Consider the following 15,451-nt stretch of genomic DNA (forward strand, 5'->3'; position numbering starts at 1 on the left):
AAATGTACTGTGTAACATGTGCTATTACTGTCATCTGATGAAGATTTTCAAAAGGTTAGTGAATTATTTTTCTTTTAATCCTGCGTTTGTGATTGTGCTAATTTGCATAGCCATGTGGCTACATATTGTATGTTTCCCTAGTGGTGGTTTAACATAAATATGTGCTATGTTTTCGCTGTAAAACATTTTAAAATTCTGACATGCTGGGTAGATGAACAAGGTGTTTATCTTTCATTTAAGCTATTGGACTTGTTAATGTGTGGAGGTTAAATATTTTTAAGAATATTTTTGCTTTCCCTGCGTCACCGTGGGGGGCTGGTGGGGGAGGGGAGGTTCCCAGTTGGGATCCCGTAGCCCCATCAGGTTTTAATTAAGGACTTCTGACAGTGATGAGGGGTGGTCGTTTGACTGCGGGCCCATTCCGGATGAAGGCAATGAGGCAGTGATCACTGAGATCCTGGTTGAAGATAGCAGAGGTGTATTTGGAGGGCAAGTTGGTCAGGATGATATCTATAAGGGTGCCCATGTTTACGGATTTAGGGTTGTACCTGGTAGGTTCCTTGATAATTTGTGTGAGATTGAGGGCATCTAGCTTAGATTGTAGGACGGCCGGGGTGCTAAGCATATCCCAGGTGGATTTTTAGAAGTAGAAGCTCAAACTGTTTGGGAACAGACCTGGATAGTATGAGAGAACTCTGCAGGCTATCTCTGCAGTAGATTTCAACTCCGCCCCCTTTGGCAGTTCTATCTTGATGGAAAATGTTGTAGTTAGGGATTGAAATTTCTACATTTTTGGTGGCCTTCCTAAGCCAGGATTCAGACACGGCTAGGACATCAGGGTTGGCGGAGTGTGCTAAAGTAGTGAATAAAACACATTTAGGGAGGAGGCTTCTGATGTTAACATGCATGAAACCAGGGCTTTTACAGTTCCAGGACTGATATGACCTATGGCCTCCTGTCTCTCTCCCAACACCCTACGTGCCTCCCCTCACATTCTACACACACTCTCTGTGGTGAAAGCTCTGTTTCTTCACACTCACTCAGCCTAGATAGCCTCTATCTTCTCTTATCTTTACAGCCCAGGTTTCCCTCGCTGACGAGACAACTGGAGACGCAGCACCTCTTCTGTGGTTTAACTCTAAGCTCAGTGCCAAATAGCATCCTATTCCCTATGTACTGTAATGCACTACTTTTGACCAGGGCTCGTAGGGCTCTATAGCGAATAGGGTGCCATTTGGGACATGTATAAAGGCATGTTACAGTGCAACAGTAACATGTTATTAACAGTGAGGTAAAACACACTTACAGGACCAGGGGGAACCTGTGAATAAACAGGGGAGAGAAATTAAAAATGCTTTTAGCTCTGGGCCTTTCAGTGTGTTTGGCTGCACTCTGTGTAACGGTCCCAACCCAGCCTCCACTGCCCACATCATTACTCACTGGTAATAACTCTACTGGGTAGCAAGGGACAGTACTCGCTGGGCAGGTGGTGGGCAAGAAGGGAGGGGGCAGCTGTGTGTGTACATTCTATATGTCTTCAGTTTTCACAAGTCCACCTCCGCCTGCCTGTCTGGTGAATTCCTGTAAGAGACTAGCTAGCTCTAAGTCAACAGGCTCTCTGTTACTGATTACCCTGTGCACGCACACATTCCGTTAGAGCTGACCTGTGTCACTGTTTCATATCAACACACAGCCCCTCCATGGTGGTGAATGGATGTTGGTTAGCCCATGACTTAGTCTCTCTATGCACTTACACATACTCACACACCCCCTTTATACAGACACACATGCATCCTTAGACACATACAAGCTCTCACACAAAAAAAACCACACTATAATTCAATCATGTTGCTTAACCTCAGCAGGTTCCTGTCTACTCAGCCATGTGTCAGCCCAGCAATGGTAATGATAGAAAAGCGATAATGATTCACTCCACTGATCGTTGTGTGACCTCATTGACTGAATACTAAGAGGAGAGCCTGCATACGGAATGAAACATTAAATACAACGCTCCTTTAGTGGGTTTCTCTGTGTGCTTCTTCTGGCCCTCTTATTCTTTCACAGTATTAACTCTGTCATCTCATTTCATCTGCATTCTGTATCCTCTTAACATCGATTTACATTGTGTAAGGATATCTGCCAACAATTGAAATTAGAGTATTCAAAGAAAGTAAAGCATTTCATTCACAAATGCAAAATAAATGTACAGTGTCAGCCTTGCCTCAAAGTACGGTATTGAAATAGACTTGGGACTTGCCTTATTCACTTGTCAAGTAAGGGATCTAAAATATTATATCATTGAATGGTTTACTCAGATATTTCTCTTTCTCTCCTCAGTCTCATCGACAGAAGAGGCTTTGTCCAATCAGACACGCCACAGCCCACCCCGCCAACCAATGGCATCACCATGTATGGATCCACCCAATCACAGAGCCACATGGTGAGCCATTCTCCACTCTGTGTCTTTTCCAAACCTACTTATGGCAATCAGTGCAAACCAAACCACACCCTTGCCATCTTAATATGGCTTACCATATATCACCTGGCCTCTTGAAGATTAGTTAGCTATAGGTTCCTTATAAAAGGTCAAGCATGGTGAACAGTTATATCATTGATCCAGCCATTCCGGGCCTTGAATGGAGGGTGGCCGCACAGTGACCCATCATTGGCTGACTCAACCTGGAAAACGAATGGCAGCTGTTGCTGTGCCAGGCCCTGATGGCGTGGCAGTGCCAGCTTCTCCAGCTCTCATAGTAGCCTGATTGTCCAGCTGTTGTCTTATATCCTGCTTGTTTTTTATCTGTAAACAATGGCTCTACTGTCCGCCAAGCCATCGAGATAGATAAACTATCCCAATCAATCTCCCGGGAATTATGATGACCAGCGGCATCATGGTGTATTATTGCAATCATCAGCATTGGTAATTGGTTTAGAGTTGGACCAGGGCCCTGTTTCCACGCGATGGGGGTCAAGGGCAGAGTAGGGTTAGAGCGTCCCTCCCTCCCTCAGGATTGATGAATAAATACCGCTGCTCCCCTCATACCACGCTAGCAAGCCAACTGACAAGGCTGTTGATCTCACCTCTCTCCCTCTTTCCCTCCAGCTCCTCTCAATCCAAATCTAGAAAGCCAAATCTATTTTGCCAACCTCATTTCCATATCTGGTCAACAGATTGGAACAAATCAACTGCTGGGATTCCAAATAGTGGATTGTTTCTGTTAATATTCACACAGATTTTACCCATGATGCTGAGTGATCTGGCATTATGGCTGGGAAATAGGTCAGTGCGTGTGTGCGAACGACAGGCAATGTCATTATGGACAGTGCTCGTGCTGTGTCACTCCTTGGTTCCCCCCCCTCATCACACACTCCCCTCTCTGACATCTCTGAGATCCCTAGGGAGGGACATGTGTTGTGCTCATGTGCAGTGCACACTCTCTCCCCCTCTGCTTCCCACAAGCTTATCATGCAGACTGACTGGACAATCTAACTCTTGTGCTGGGAGATTTTTGCATGGGAAAAACAGTTAGATGACAAGAAAGGGATGACAGACAATAACAGACATAGGGAGAGGAAATGAGAATAAATGGTGTTTTAGAGGGAAAGGTCCTACAGTACCCAGGTGGAGTGAGTCTGACTTAACAAGGCACTGTCAGCAGACAGTGTAATTGGTGTTGGAGTGTTTCAGAACAAAGGGAGAGGAACTGTAAATGTCAACCTCACCCCACCAGTCCTGCAGGGAATGAAAGAAAGAGGACGGCTTCTGGTGGCCCTTAGTGAACAAGCCGTTGTTTCCCTTCTCCTACATTCTAATGAACGGTCACTACTTGTTATACTCCTCTGAACTTGAATCCAATAGGCTGTTAGAATAATCCAGTGTCCTGGATGGCAGCTCTGGTCTTATTGAGTGGGTCATGGCCATCTGGAACAGTTGTGCTGGCTGGGAGACGGGTTTGGCATTCCATCGTTTTATCACATGTAGAGTCTGTTAGGACCAGTTGTTATTGTTAGGAGTAACATACTACATTTATTACTTTTCACAGGGAACCATTTGAAATGTCGCCACAAATGAAAGCTATATTTAGTCACCAACTTAAGAGAATGTGGCATGTGTTTGACTTAACAAGAGAAAGAATTTCCATTGAAATATAGCACCGTTGAATCATAGCTGGTCGTCACGTAAATACGGAAAGACTGAAAAACAGCTTCTGTCTCCGGGCCATCAGACTGCTGAACAGCCATCACACAGTGTCCTGCAGTACGAGACAAAACACACACCTCATACACACTCAAGACTCCTGTACTCACAAATACATTCACACACAGCCAACTCTGCTGTCCCATGTATATAGAGACAATAAACAATGGACACTTCATGTTTCTTTCATACAGTTTTTCCACATACTGTATTCTCAACATCGCTCATTCTAATATATCTACTACTCTACATTGCATTACTGTTACACTGCACACAGCGTACTTATATACTGGATTCTTGAGAGCTCACTGTAATATATACTGCTGTACGATCTGCCTGCCTGGCTGACTGCATGACGATCTGCCTGCCTGCCTGGCTGACTGCATGACGATCTGCCTGCCTGCCTGGCTGACTACATGACAATCTGCCTGGCTGACTGCATGACGATCTGCCTGCCTGCCTGGCTGACTGCATGACGATCTGCCTGCCTGCCTGGCTGACTGCATGACGATCTGCCTGCCTGCCTGGCTGACTGCATGACGATCTGCCTGCCTGCCTGGCTGACTGCATGACGATCTGCCTGGCTGACTGCATGATGATCTACCTGCCTGACTGCATAATGATCTGCCTGCCTGGCTGACTGCATAATGATCTGCCTGCCTGGCTGACTGCATGATGATCTGCCAGCCTGACTGCCTGGCTGGCTGACTGCATAATGATCTGCCTGCCTGGCTGACTGCATGACGATCAGACTGCCTGGCTGGCTGACTGCATAATGATCTGCCTGCCTGGCTGACTGCATAATGATCTGCCTGCCTGGCTGACTGCATGATGACCCCCCCCCCCCCCTGTAATCTGTTGCCATGGTGACACAGCTTCTCTAGATCAGCCTACAATGGCTTTACAAAACAGATACATGGAAAAAACAGCAATAGTCTACTCCAAACTTGACGATTATTAGTTACCAATTTGTACATATCATTCTCACTTGAACTTTTTGGTGTATATATGCATAGAGTTCATTTGGATTACTGATGGTGTTAATTCGGTTGTTAATTGGATTCGTTACTGCACTGAGCTAATAACACAAGCATTACACTGCTCCTGCTATTATAACATCTGCTAAACTGGGTACGTGACCAATACACTTTGATTTGTAATAGTGAAAGGCAGTCTGTCAATGTACGAAAGGCAAATTGGTAACTAATAATCGTCAAGTTTGGAGTAGACTATTGCTGTTTTTTCCATGTATCTGTTTTGTAAAGACATTGTAGGCTGATCTAGAGAAGCTGTGTCACCATGGCAACAGATTACAGGGGGGTCATCATGCAGTCAGCCAGGCAGGCAGATCATTATGCAGTCAGCCAGCCAGGCAGTCTGATCGTCATGCAGTCAGCCAGGCAGGCAGATCATTATGCAGTCAGCCAGCCAGGCAGTCAGGCTGGCAGATCATTATGCAGTCAGCCAGGCAGGCAGATCATTATGCAGTCAGCCAGGCAGGCAGATCATTATGCAGTCAGGCAGGTAGATCATCATGCAGTCAGCCAGGCAGGCAGGCAGATCGTCATGCAGTCAGCCAGGCAGGCAGGCAGATCGTTATGCAGTCAGCCAGGCAGGCAGGCAGATCGTCATGCAGTCAGCCAGGCAGATCGTCATGCAGTCAGCCAGGCAGATCGTCATGCAGTCAGCCAGGCAGATCGTCATGCAGTCAGCCAGGCAGATCGTCATGCAGTCAGCCAGGCAGATCGTCATGCAGTCAGCCAGGCAGGCAGGCAGATCGTCATGCAGTCAGCCAGGCAGGCAGGCAGATCGTCATGCAGTCAGCCAGGCAGATTGTCATGCAGTCAGCCAGGCAGGCAGATCGTCATGCAGTCAGCCAGGCAGGCAGGCAGGCAGATCGTCATGCAGTCAGCCAGGCAGGCAGGCAGATCGTCATGCAGTCAGCCAGGCAGGCAGGCAGATCGTCATGCAGTCAGCCAGGCAGGCAGATCGTCATGCAGTCAGCCAGGCAGATTGTCATGTAGTCAGCCAGGCAGGCAGGCAGATTGTCAGCCAGGCAGGCTGTCAGCCAGGCAGATTGTCAGCCAGGCAGATTGTCAGCCAGGCAGATTGTCAGCCAGGCTGTCAGCCAGGCAGGCAGGCTGTCAGCCAGGCAGGCAGGCAGATTGGCTGTCAGCCAGGCAGGCAGGCAGATTGGCTGTCAGCCAGGCAGGCAGGCAGATTGGCTGTCAGCCAGGCAGGCAGGCAGATTGGCTGTCAGCCAGGCAGGCAGGCAGATTGGCTGTCAGCCAGGCAGGCAGGCAGATTGGCTGTCAGCCAGGCAGGCAGGCAGATTGGCTGTCAGCCAGGCAGGCAGGCAGATTGGCAGGCAGGCAGATTGTCATGTAGTCTGTCAGCCAGCCAGGCAGGCAGATTGTCAGCCAAGCAGGCATGCAGATCAAGAGCAGATCAACCAACGAGAATGTACAGGTCGCAAAAGTGGGTAGTGTATGGGGCTTTGGTGACACAACGGATGGCACTGTGATAGACTACATCCAGTTTGTTGAGTAGAGTGTTGGAGGCTATTTTATAGATGACATCACCGAAGTCAAGGATCGTCAGTTTTTTAAGGGTATGTTTGGCAGCATGAGTGAAGGAGGCTATGTTGCGATATAGGAAGCCGATTCTAGATTTAATTTTGGATTGGAGATGCCTAATGTGAGTCTGGAAGGAGAGTTTACAGTCTAGCCAGACACCTAAGTATTTGTAGTTGTAGTCAGAACTGTCCAGAGTAGTGATGCTGGACGGGTGAGCAGGTGCGGGCAGCGATCGGTTGAATAGCATGCATTTTGTTTTACTTGCATTTAAGAGCAGTTGGAGGCCACGGAAGGAGAGTTGTATGGCAATGAAGCTCGTCTGGAGGTTAGTTAACACAGTGTCCAAAGAGGGGCCAGAAGTTTACAGAATGGTGTCATCTGCGTAGAGGTGTATCAGAAAATCAACAGCAGCAAGAGCGACATCATTGATGTATACAGAGAAGAGAGTTGGCCCGAGGATTGATGAGATGTGTTGTGTTGTCTTCCCTTACCACCTGGGGGGCGGCCCGTCAGGAAGTCCCGGATCCAGTTGCAGAGGGAGTCCTTAGCTTATTATTAAATAGGCTAGACCAAGGACTCATTTAGTTCAAAGGCTAAAACAGTGCACTGCTGGCTCATTCCCAGTCCATTTAGATGTTTGATTTACATGGACACTATTTAGGTTACAGAGATACAGAGCTAAATCATTATCTGTCTTAATGCTGTTTCAACTCCATGTATTGACTTCACTATGCATTTGAGTCACATTGAATACTGTGTATTTTAGGGCTGTCCCCGACGACAAAAATCTTGGTCGACCGAGAGTCATCTGTTCTTTCGACCAATCGATTGGTCTAAATGTTTTAACGTGTATTTTTCCATATACAGACGGGCATGTTAGACTGAAAATTTACCACAAGCCCAAACAGATATAATATTTACATATTATTCAGACCTAATTTCAGACCTTGTATATTGTGGGGCGGCAGGGTAGCCTAGTGGTTAGAGCGTTGGACTAGTAACCCGAAAGGTTGCAAGTTCGAATCCCTGAGCTGACAAGGTACAAATCTGTCGTTCTGCCCCTGAACAGGCAGTTAACCCACTGTTCCTAGGCCGTCATTGAAAATAAGAATTTGTTCTTAACTGACTTGCCTAGTAAAATAAAAATATGATCTCTCTCTTATGCGTGGAAATACTTGAAGACGATTTACTGGTGTTATATTCAACAATATAGTTGGGGAACCCTGGCCTATGTGTTTTAATAAAAACATGTATATGCACTGAGCTTGTCTGATGCTTTAAGCACACTGTTTGATGAACTAATCAAGACACAAGTGACTCTAGAGTGAGTCCGACCGCAGTTTATTTGATTGTGCCGGGCCGGGCTCAGAACGAGTGCCTGTGTGACTAGCAACCTTTGCCTCTCTCTTGCCTGCTGCAGCAACCACCTTAGAACATCAACAGTGTTTATCACGCTGTCCGTGTTGCTGAAGCTACAACATAATTACAGCCATTTCTGACTGAAAAGTTCTGTTACTACTGCTCGACGAAAGACATCTGTCAACCAACAGCCTATCGACAGTGGACTAAATGGGGTCAGCCCTAGTGTTTTTCTCTGGTGGTTTACTGTGCATTCTAACAAGATTACTAACAATATCTTTTCTCTTTTTTCTCATCTCTCATTCACTACACATGTTAACCTCATCTATCTTCATTCATTCACTACACTCTATCCCCACATTTCCCTCTGTCTCAACATGTCTTATTACTCTCCCTATCTCTCCTTTCCTACCCTTCTCCATTTCTCCTGTCTCAGTGTGTTCAAGACCAGTGCATTCAGAGCACCAAATTCGTTTTGCAGGCTGCCGCCACGCCCCTGATGCAGAGTGAGCCGGTCATCCTCACAGACGAGGCCTCTCTACCGGGCAGGACGTCGTTAGGTGGTCCCTGCTCTGGAGCCCTGCCGCTAGGGGGCCAGCCTACACCCCCCACCTCCACCCCCAACCTCAGCTGTGACAATGGCATGCTGCCCACCCGGAACGACCACAGCGAAGCGCACCACCACCACCACACGGACGGGGTCCACCACCACTTCCTTACGCCTGAGGAAGCCCCCTCGCCACCGGGCATGCTCCCCTGCGGTAGCCCCCTGGGACACAGCCACACCATTCAGGGCTTCTACAACCCAGCCAGCCAGGACTCTCTACATGAGGACTCTGTCAGAGGCCTGGTCAAACTCAGCTCTGTCTGACAGGGGGTTCACTCATATCTGTCCATCCCCTAAAACACTCCCCCCAGGCTCTCCATCCACACCTGTGCCAAACAGTGGGTCTTCCCAACCCTGAATGCCTGTAACCAATATCCTCTCCGTCCTCTAAAATCACAGGACTTCTCTAAAAGACTGTGATACTATTTGGCTACTGAGAGCAGAATTGAACTAGGACCTTCCCTCCTAAGCCAACGACTTGCCAAATCTCTGCATCATACAGGGGGTTGTTGGTGGTGGTGAAGGGCCCAGGGGACTTGTGCTTGTCCTGTGCTCCTGTCTTCTACTGAAGCGTAGTTCACTGTCCTGGGAGGGGGACAGACAGGAGGGCTGTCTGTCAGCTATTTAAAGCAGAAAGAGGTGGCGTTGTGAGTTTTTCCTAAACATGTAAAAGAAAAGCTGCTTTATTTCTGTCTTGAAGCACAGGTCTGCCATTTATTTTTTTGTACAACGGACTATGGCCTACTTGTTGATCTGATGGACAGTGTCTTTGCCTTTGTATCTGATTCTGGTTTACAGTCAATCACCAAACAAGAGTTGATGTCATCATGATGTATATCATTTAATTCATACATGTTTTTAAGTTACATGTTAAGATTCTGTATTGTGCCATACCAAGGTCATTTATTTTCCTCAAGTTCTTTTTCCTGTGGATATATTAATAAAATCACATTTTTAAGGAACTAGATTCTGTTGACGCCAAGCCTCAAGGTGACCTGTTGAAAGTCATGTGTTATCACCTCTGACGTCACACATCCTTCAGTAGGTATTTAATGGTAGCCTTGTGACGAGTGCCTTTGATAAGTGTAGCTAAATGAGAATAACACAAACGATTCAACAGTTTAAAATCATTCTACATGATGTATTGAGGGCAAGTTCTGCTCTAGGCTCCTGTAATGGTCCATTCATCAGGGGTCTAAGGCCTCGGGACCTCCAGCATCAGAGAGACAGTGGAAAACAAGGGCCCTCTGTCACCAGGAGACAGTCAAGAAGAGACTTGTATGGGCTAGGCTTACTTCAAACGGAATTTAATTTCCTCAAGCCACATGGATTCTCTATTTTTTAATGTAGCAAACTCCATAGGAAACCATCATCTTACAACAATTTCTCCTTGATTGAATGGTCAGAAGATAATACAAATATAATTTGACTGCAAATTGACCGTAAGAAGCCTAAACAGATATATTTAACAAAAACAATCATTTCAAACCTTGATTACATTTTCCTGTGTAGGGTGCCGTCTTTTGGATGGGAAAGGAGCGATATTTCTTGCTTCGGCCTCTGTTTATAGCAGGGCCTTTTCCGCTGCATGTTTTGATTTAGAAAAATGGGCCAGTCGACCGCTGTTTGTACCACTTAACTTATAGCCCCATCTGGCTGGTTGAAGAGGAGAAATGCACCTCTGTAGCGGTGATACATGTGCATAGATATCACAGGAAATTGAGGACCTGCTGGATGGATTAGAACATTTAAAAATGACCCCAATCATAATTGATTTAAAAGCAGACTAATGATAAGACATTACATACAGTAGATTCTTCATATTATGTAGGTTACAGCAGAAGGAAACAGTAGGCATCACATGACATCAACAGAATTGATTAAATAAATAATAAGGCTGAAAATGGGTGACTGAAAGAACTTGCAATGTTCCCACGTTTGCAGAGACTACATTCACGGTAAACACATGTCTGCTCAATTGGAAATGACCTTTACATTAAGCGTGCTATAGCGCTGGACTTTTGGCCAAGCATGAAAATAGTGGCCATGCAGTCATACATTCGATCCACGTTATAGCTCGATTTGACATTTAAAGGCAATATTCACGGTAAACGCTGCATATGTCAGCTCAATCGGAATTTACCTTTACATTTTAACGCAGATCTTTCTGCAATACGGATTGAATCCAGCCCTTGTTTTCATTGAACCATCACCACCCAGTGCAATTGGTTTGACCCTGTATTGTAGTTGTGCTTGAATTGAAGTGCACTAGACTAGGGGCTGGGTTTAACCCCTATCGCGGAGGAGCTGCATTAAAATGCCAAGGTAATTTCCAATGCAGTCTCCGCATGTTGCCTTTACATTTCAATCAAGCTATAATGCTGCTTTTCAGGCTGTACGGATTGAACCCAGCCCGAGGTCACATGGTTGGTGAGCTTAGTCAACTCGATTTGGCCATTTCACATGAGAGATTGACCTTGTGACAACCTTTTCAGGCCATATTGCCTTTAATGTATGAACTTAAACAGCTATTGGATTATATTTGAAGAACATATCCTACAGAGGGTAAATAGCCACATGTTCCCTCATGTACAGAACATTAAATATATTCAGGATTTTCATATTCTGAGTTGTCAAGCAGCACCTGTAACCAACCTATAATTTGTTTCAGCACTGAAGAACCTGAGATGGATGAATGAGAATGGATTATTTTAGTGATTAGGGTTAAGTATTTAATTTTAGAATGATGAAACTGTGCAGCTCCAAGAGATAATTTAGTTGAGCCCTTCCAAATCACGGTCCCTGTCAATGTAAATGGACATTATGGCCTTCCAATGAGTTTATACCTGGTGCTAACAAGCAACCTCTGTCTTGATTGTGACCATATTTTTAGACCGGTGTAGTGGATTAAAATACATTGTAGTCATATCTTCCTGACCACCTCCAGAGGTAGTCAGACAAGCCATTGTAAACAGGTCTGGAGGGTCAAACCATTTAAATCATTGACAGGTGGCATTAATAATTGTCTTTAAATAAATTAATAATTCTTTCAAATGTAAGGGAGGGACTAGGAAATCCAGTCAATGCGGATGGATAAGAAACATTTTAATACTATGTAGAGACGCAACAAACCTTGATCAGATCACAAAACCCACAGGTTAGCGCAAGGTGTAAATGGGGCTGTTTCTATAATACTCCTGTCATTACACATTATTCCAGCCTCCCTTGCACCAGATAGTGCATAAAAGTATTACTGTCAAATCCTGTGGACCCACTCAAACAGATCCAAGGCTACCTCAGCTGTAAACCTCATGGCTCAGACATTGGAACCCATAATCAGGCTGGCTCAAGCACTGCTCACTGCCCAGGGTGGGGGAGTTGTGAACGGGCCTGTCGTCCAGAATAGGGCTTAGCCCATTGTGGCCTAGCTTGCCTCTGATATGGGTCACCACAGCTTGATGTCCATCAGCTCCAGGTCTCCCATGATCTCCAGCTGGTTGATGGTGCTCAGGTCCTGCACCCGGTGCCTGTATTCCAGCAGGTGAGAGCCATTCACCGCCAGCTTGAACTGGTGGGGCTGGCAGAGGATCAGCATCTGGGGCAGAGAGTACTTAGTGAAAAAGACTAGTAAGAATTCCAATAATAAAAGTAACGTGAGAACTGCTCATTTAGAAACAGCATCCACCTGAACAAAGAAAATACTTAATACTGATAGTTAGAGGTAACATACCTCAAAGTACTCCCCAGGTGAGAAGGGGAAGACTGGAAGCTCCCTCTCCTCTGGTCCCCAGGACTCACTCAGGTAGGAGTTCCTGATGAACATGGCCGACTTCATCCGGGGGTTCAGGTGCAGAGCGATGTTCTCACTGCCATTGTTGCGGAGGTTCACAGTGAAGCTGCCAGACACGAGGTTCATCAGAAAAACAATGATGTAGAATAACCTACATTGTCACACACAGGAGGTTGGTGGCACCTTAATTGGGAAGGACAGGCTCGTGGTAATGACTGGAGCAAATTTGTGGAATGGTATCAAATACATCAAACATGGTTTCCATGCTTTTGATGCTATTCCATTTGCTCCTTTCCAGTCATTTATGAGCTGTCCTCCCCTCAGCTGCCTCCGGTGATGTCATGGATAGTGGGCAGTCCCTATCTTGCCATTATACACTCCCTCAAAAAATACACTGTCTATTTTCTTAGAACATGGTTTAAATACTCAGTGGTGTCCTATTGCTTACCTGTGTGGGTACATGCTGACGTGTCCTTTGATTGTGATGTGCTGTCCTGGACTCACCCCTTTCAGTAGACTGCCTTTGTAAGGGAGACTCTGGAAATGCAGAAGATATAGGCCATGTCTGTACACTTAACATATTGATGCAATTGGTCATGTTGCCTAATATAGATCTATCCTTTATGGAAAATATAACTCACAACTCACCAGGTCACCTGAGATTGAGTATATTGCCTACAGGAGAAAATAATAATGAAGACATTCATTATAGAGCTAGTTGAAAACATTCTATTGACCTATAAAAAGAGTATTGGAGGTGGTACTTACTGAATTTGGTATAAAGCCAATGGCGCGCACCTTGACTTTCCCAGATATAGAAAATGTGTCAATCCTGTCCAGTGGGATTCTGTGCTTGTATTCTAACAAAGGAGAACCATTTACTGCCACCTGCAGGTACAAATGTGAACAGCATTCACACCGGGATCACAAAAATCCATTACACTGTATTTGCATGACTATACTAGCTTCTTTTGACTTAAGAGTAGTGAATATGAAAGCAAAATGTAGGTTAGTGAGTTTTTCCTGTATGTAGCCTAATTAAAGACACCTTGTTAAGCGCAAGTAAAGTCCCAGACATTGGTCCACTTGCCTTAAAGACATCATCATGGACCAGGATGATCGTTTCGAAGGCTGCTCCCTGTCTGTAGGGCAGCTGCTGAAGGGTCTCCTCCCAGCCCCAACTCTCCTGCACCAGGGAGTTACACACCACGCACGGGGAGCCCTTAAAACGGGGGTTGAAGTGGAGGGCGATGTCCGCACGAGGTTTAGTGCTGGTGCCACAGGATAGGTCCATCTGGAACCTGCAGTTACCACATTGGTACGTATTAGAAAAGAGTTTCTAAATGTCTTAAAGCTGAGGCTGGGACTTTAGTCAGGGACTCACTAAAAAAAAAATTGATGAACTTATTTTTTGTTAGCTGAACAATGTGCTGGGTAAAATTATTATTTGAGTGGACATTAAACTAGGGTTAGGTTTGGTTGAGGGTTAGGATTAAACTGGGATGTGGACATTAAGTTAGGGTTAAAAACAACAATAACATTATTACATACCTGTCAGCATCATTGAGAACAGTGCCCTGGATAAGGACTATCTCCCCGGGGTGTAGTCCCCCAGGTATGGCCCCAGTGAATGGAATCACCTAGATGGAGGGATCAGATAGGCTTAATAAAGACAAACCATCTCGGCAAACATAATCAAATCATATTCGCTGTGTGTGTGTGTGTGGCCTATAGCATTATTTATCAATATCTTCCATCCCATTGTTGAAACACCAAATCATATAAAATCGTTAAACATGCCAACAGCTTTTCGGCCCAACAATTATACAATGAAATGACTGCAAAACAACAGACGTTAAAGGCCATAGCTGCACATAGACCTATTGAAGACAACAACATGCATGCGGTATACTATGTTTTTATTCCTACAACGTTAGTAGAGAAAGGGAGATAACGTTAGTCTCAATGTAAATATATGAGTATACTAGAGGTAGTCTAGTAAAAAGCCTCTTACCGGATTTAGGACCGTTTGTTTCGCATGTGCCACAGCCATTGAGACCGTTCTGCAACAATACAATGCAGTGGTTGTTGCCTAGACCGCTAAATGATGAGTGTAGAATGAATTGGGTCGATGTTTTTATTTTCTGCTATATTAGGATGGCAGTAGACATCTTCTCTTCCTCTTCTATCCAATAACCTTCTACGTCACACACTATGCGTACCATGTGATCCAGCCTATGTGAGACGACATCTGCCGCTACTGTATTCAAAATAGCGTCAGGTTAAAGGGACTGGAGAACAAATACATTCCTGAACACACATTTTTTTAATGTAACCTTTATTTAACCAAGCAAGACTGTAAATAAGAATAGGTTCTTAACTATGACGGCCTACCCGACCAAACCTTGTCGACGCTGGACCAATTGTGCGCCGCCCTATGGATCTCCCAATCACCGCCGGATGTGATACAGTTTGGATAATCATCATCTGTACAGCAATAAGCGTTAAAAAAGCTACAATAAAATACAAATCGCTAAAATAAAATTGAAACTAAACAGCTTCTATGTCTGGAAAATCTATTTATAAAAAAAAAAAACATTTGCAAATGTTTAAAAAAAATGAAATCAATTCCTAACCATATCCAAATGTATTACAGTGCTTCCTATTGATATTTAAGTCAATGGATATGAAGTTCAAACAAAAGTTGACTGGGTACTGGCCAGTGCAAAGAACATAGAATTATCTCTATGGCATAGAATTAGAATTGCATAGAATTAGAAATGGCATAGAATTAGAAATGTAGAATGAACGGACCAGTGGCCTTTTTATTTTACCTTTATTTAACTAGGCAAGTCAGTTAAGAACAAATTCTTATTTTCAATGACGGCCTAGGAACAGTGGGTTAACAACCTCTTCGGAGT

General features: G+C 45.0%; 2 protein-coding genes across 8 annotated transcripts in view; one reads left to right on the top strand and one right to left on the bottom strand.

Annotated features, from left to right (window-relative positions):
- LOC135508343 (palmitoyltransferase ZDHHC14-like) overlaps window positions 1-9,707 on the top strand; it is an 86,715-nt gene extending 77,008 nt beyond the window's left edge. For 6 of the 7 annotated variants that reach the window (XM_064928457.1, XM_064928456.1, XM_064928458.1 and 3 more), the window contains 2 exons: window positions 2,338-2,440; window positions 8,570-9,707. In XM_064928457.1, the coding sequence (XP_064784529.1) occupies window positions 2,338-2,440; window positions 8,570-9,004 (538 nt within the window). In that variant the 3' untranslated portion in view covers window positions 9,005-9,707. The remainder of the gene's footprint in view (window positions 1-2,337; window positions 2,441-8,569) is intronic. The other variant, XM_064928462.1, reaches the window with a different exon arrangement.
- A 2,121-nt stretch (window positions 9,708-11,828) lies between these two features.
- On the bottom strand, window positions 11,829-14,997 carry LOC135508344 (galectin-8-like). Its single transcript, XM_064928463.1, has 8 exons — window positions 14,545-14,997; window positions 14,082-14,170; window positions 13,621-13,831; window positions 13,299-13,418; window positions 13,179-13,205; window positions 12,979-13,067; window positions 12,471-12,636; window positions 11,829-12,335 (listed from the first exon to the last, which is right to left on the bottom strand). Exons 1-8 carry the CDS (start codon window positions 14,581-14,583, stop codon window positions 12,186-12,188), a joined length of 891 nt encoding a protein of 296 aa, XP_064784535.1. The 5' UTR covers window positions 14,584-14,997; the 3' UTR covers window positions 11,829-12,185.
- Window positions 14,998-15,451: the final 454 nt, after the last annotated feature.

The sequence above is a fragment of the Oncorhynchus masou genome, chromosome 21 (assembly GCF_036934945.1).
Source record: "Oncorhynchus masou masou isolate Uvic2021 chromosome 21, UVic_Omas_1.1, whole genome shotgun sequence".
NCBI classification, from domain to species: Eukaryota; Metazoa; Chordata; class Actinopteri; order Salmoniformes; family Salmonidae; genus Oncorhynchus; species Oncorhynchus masou.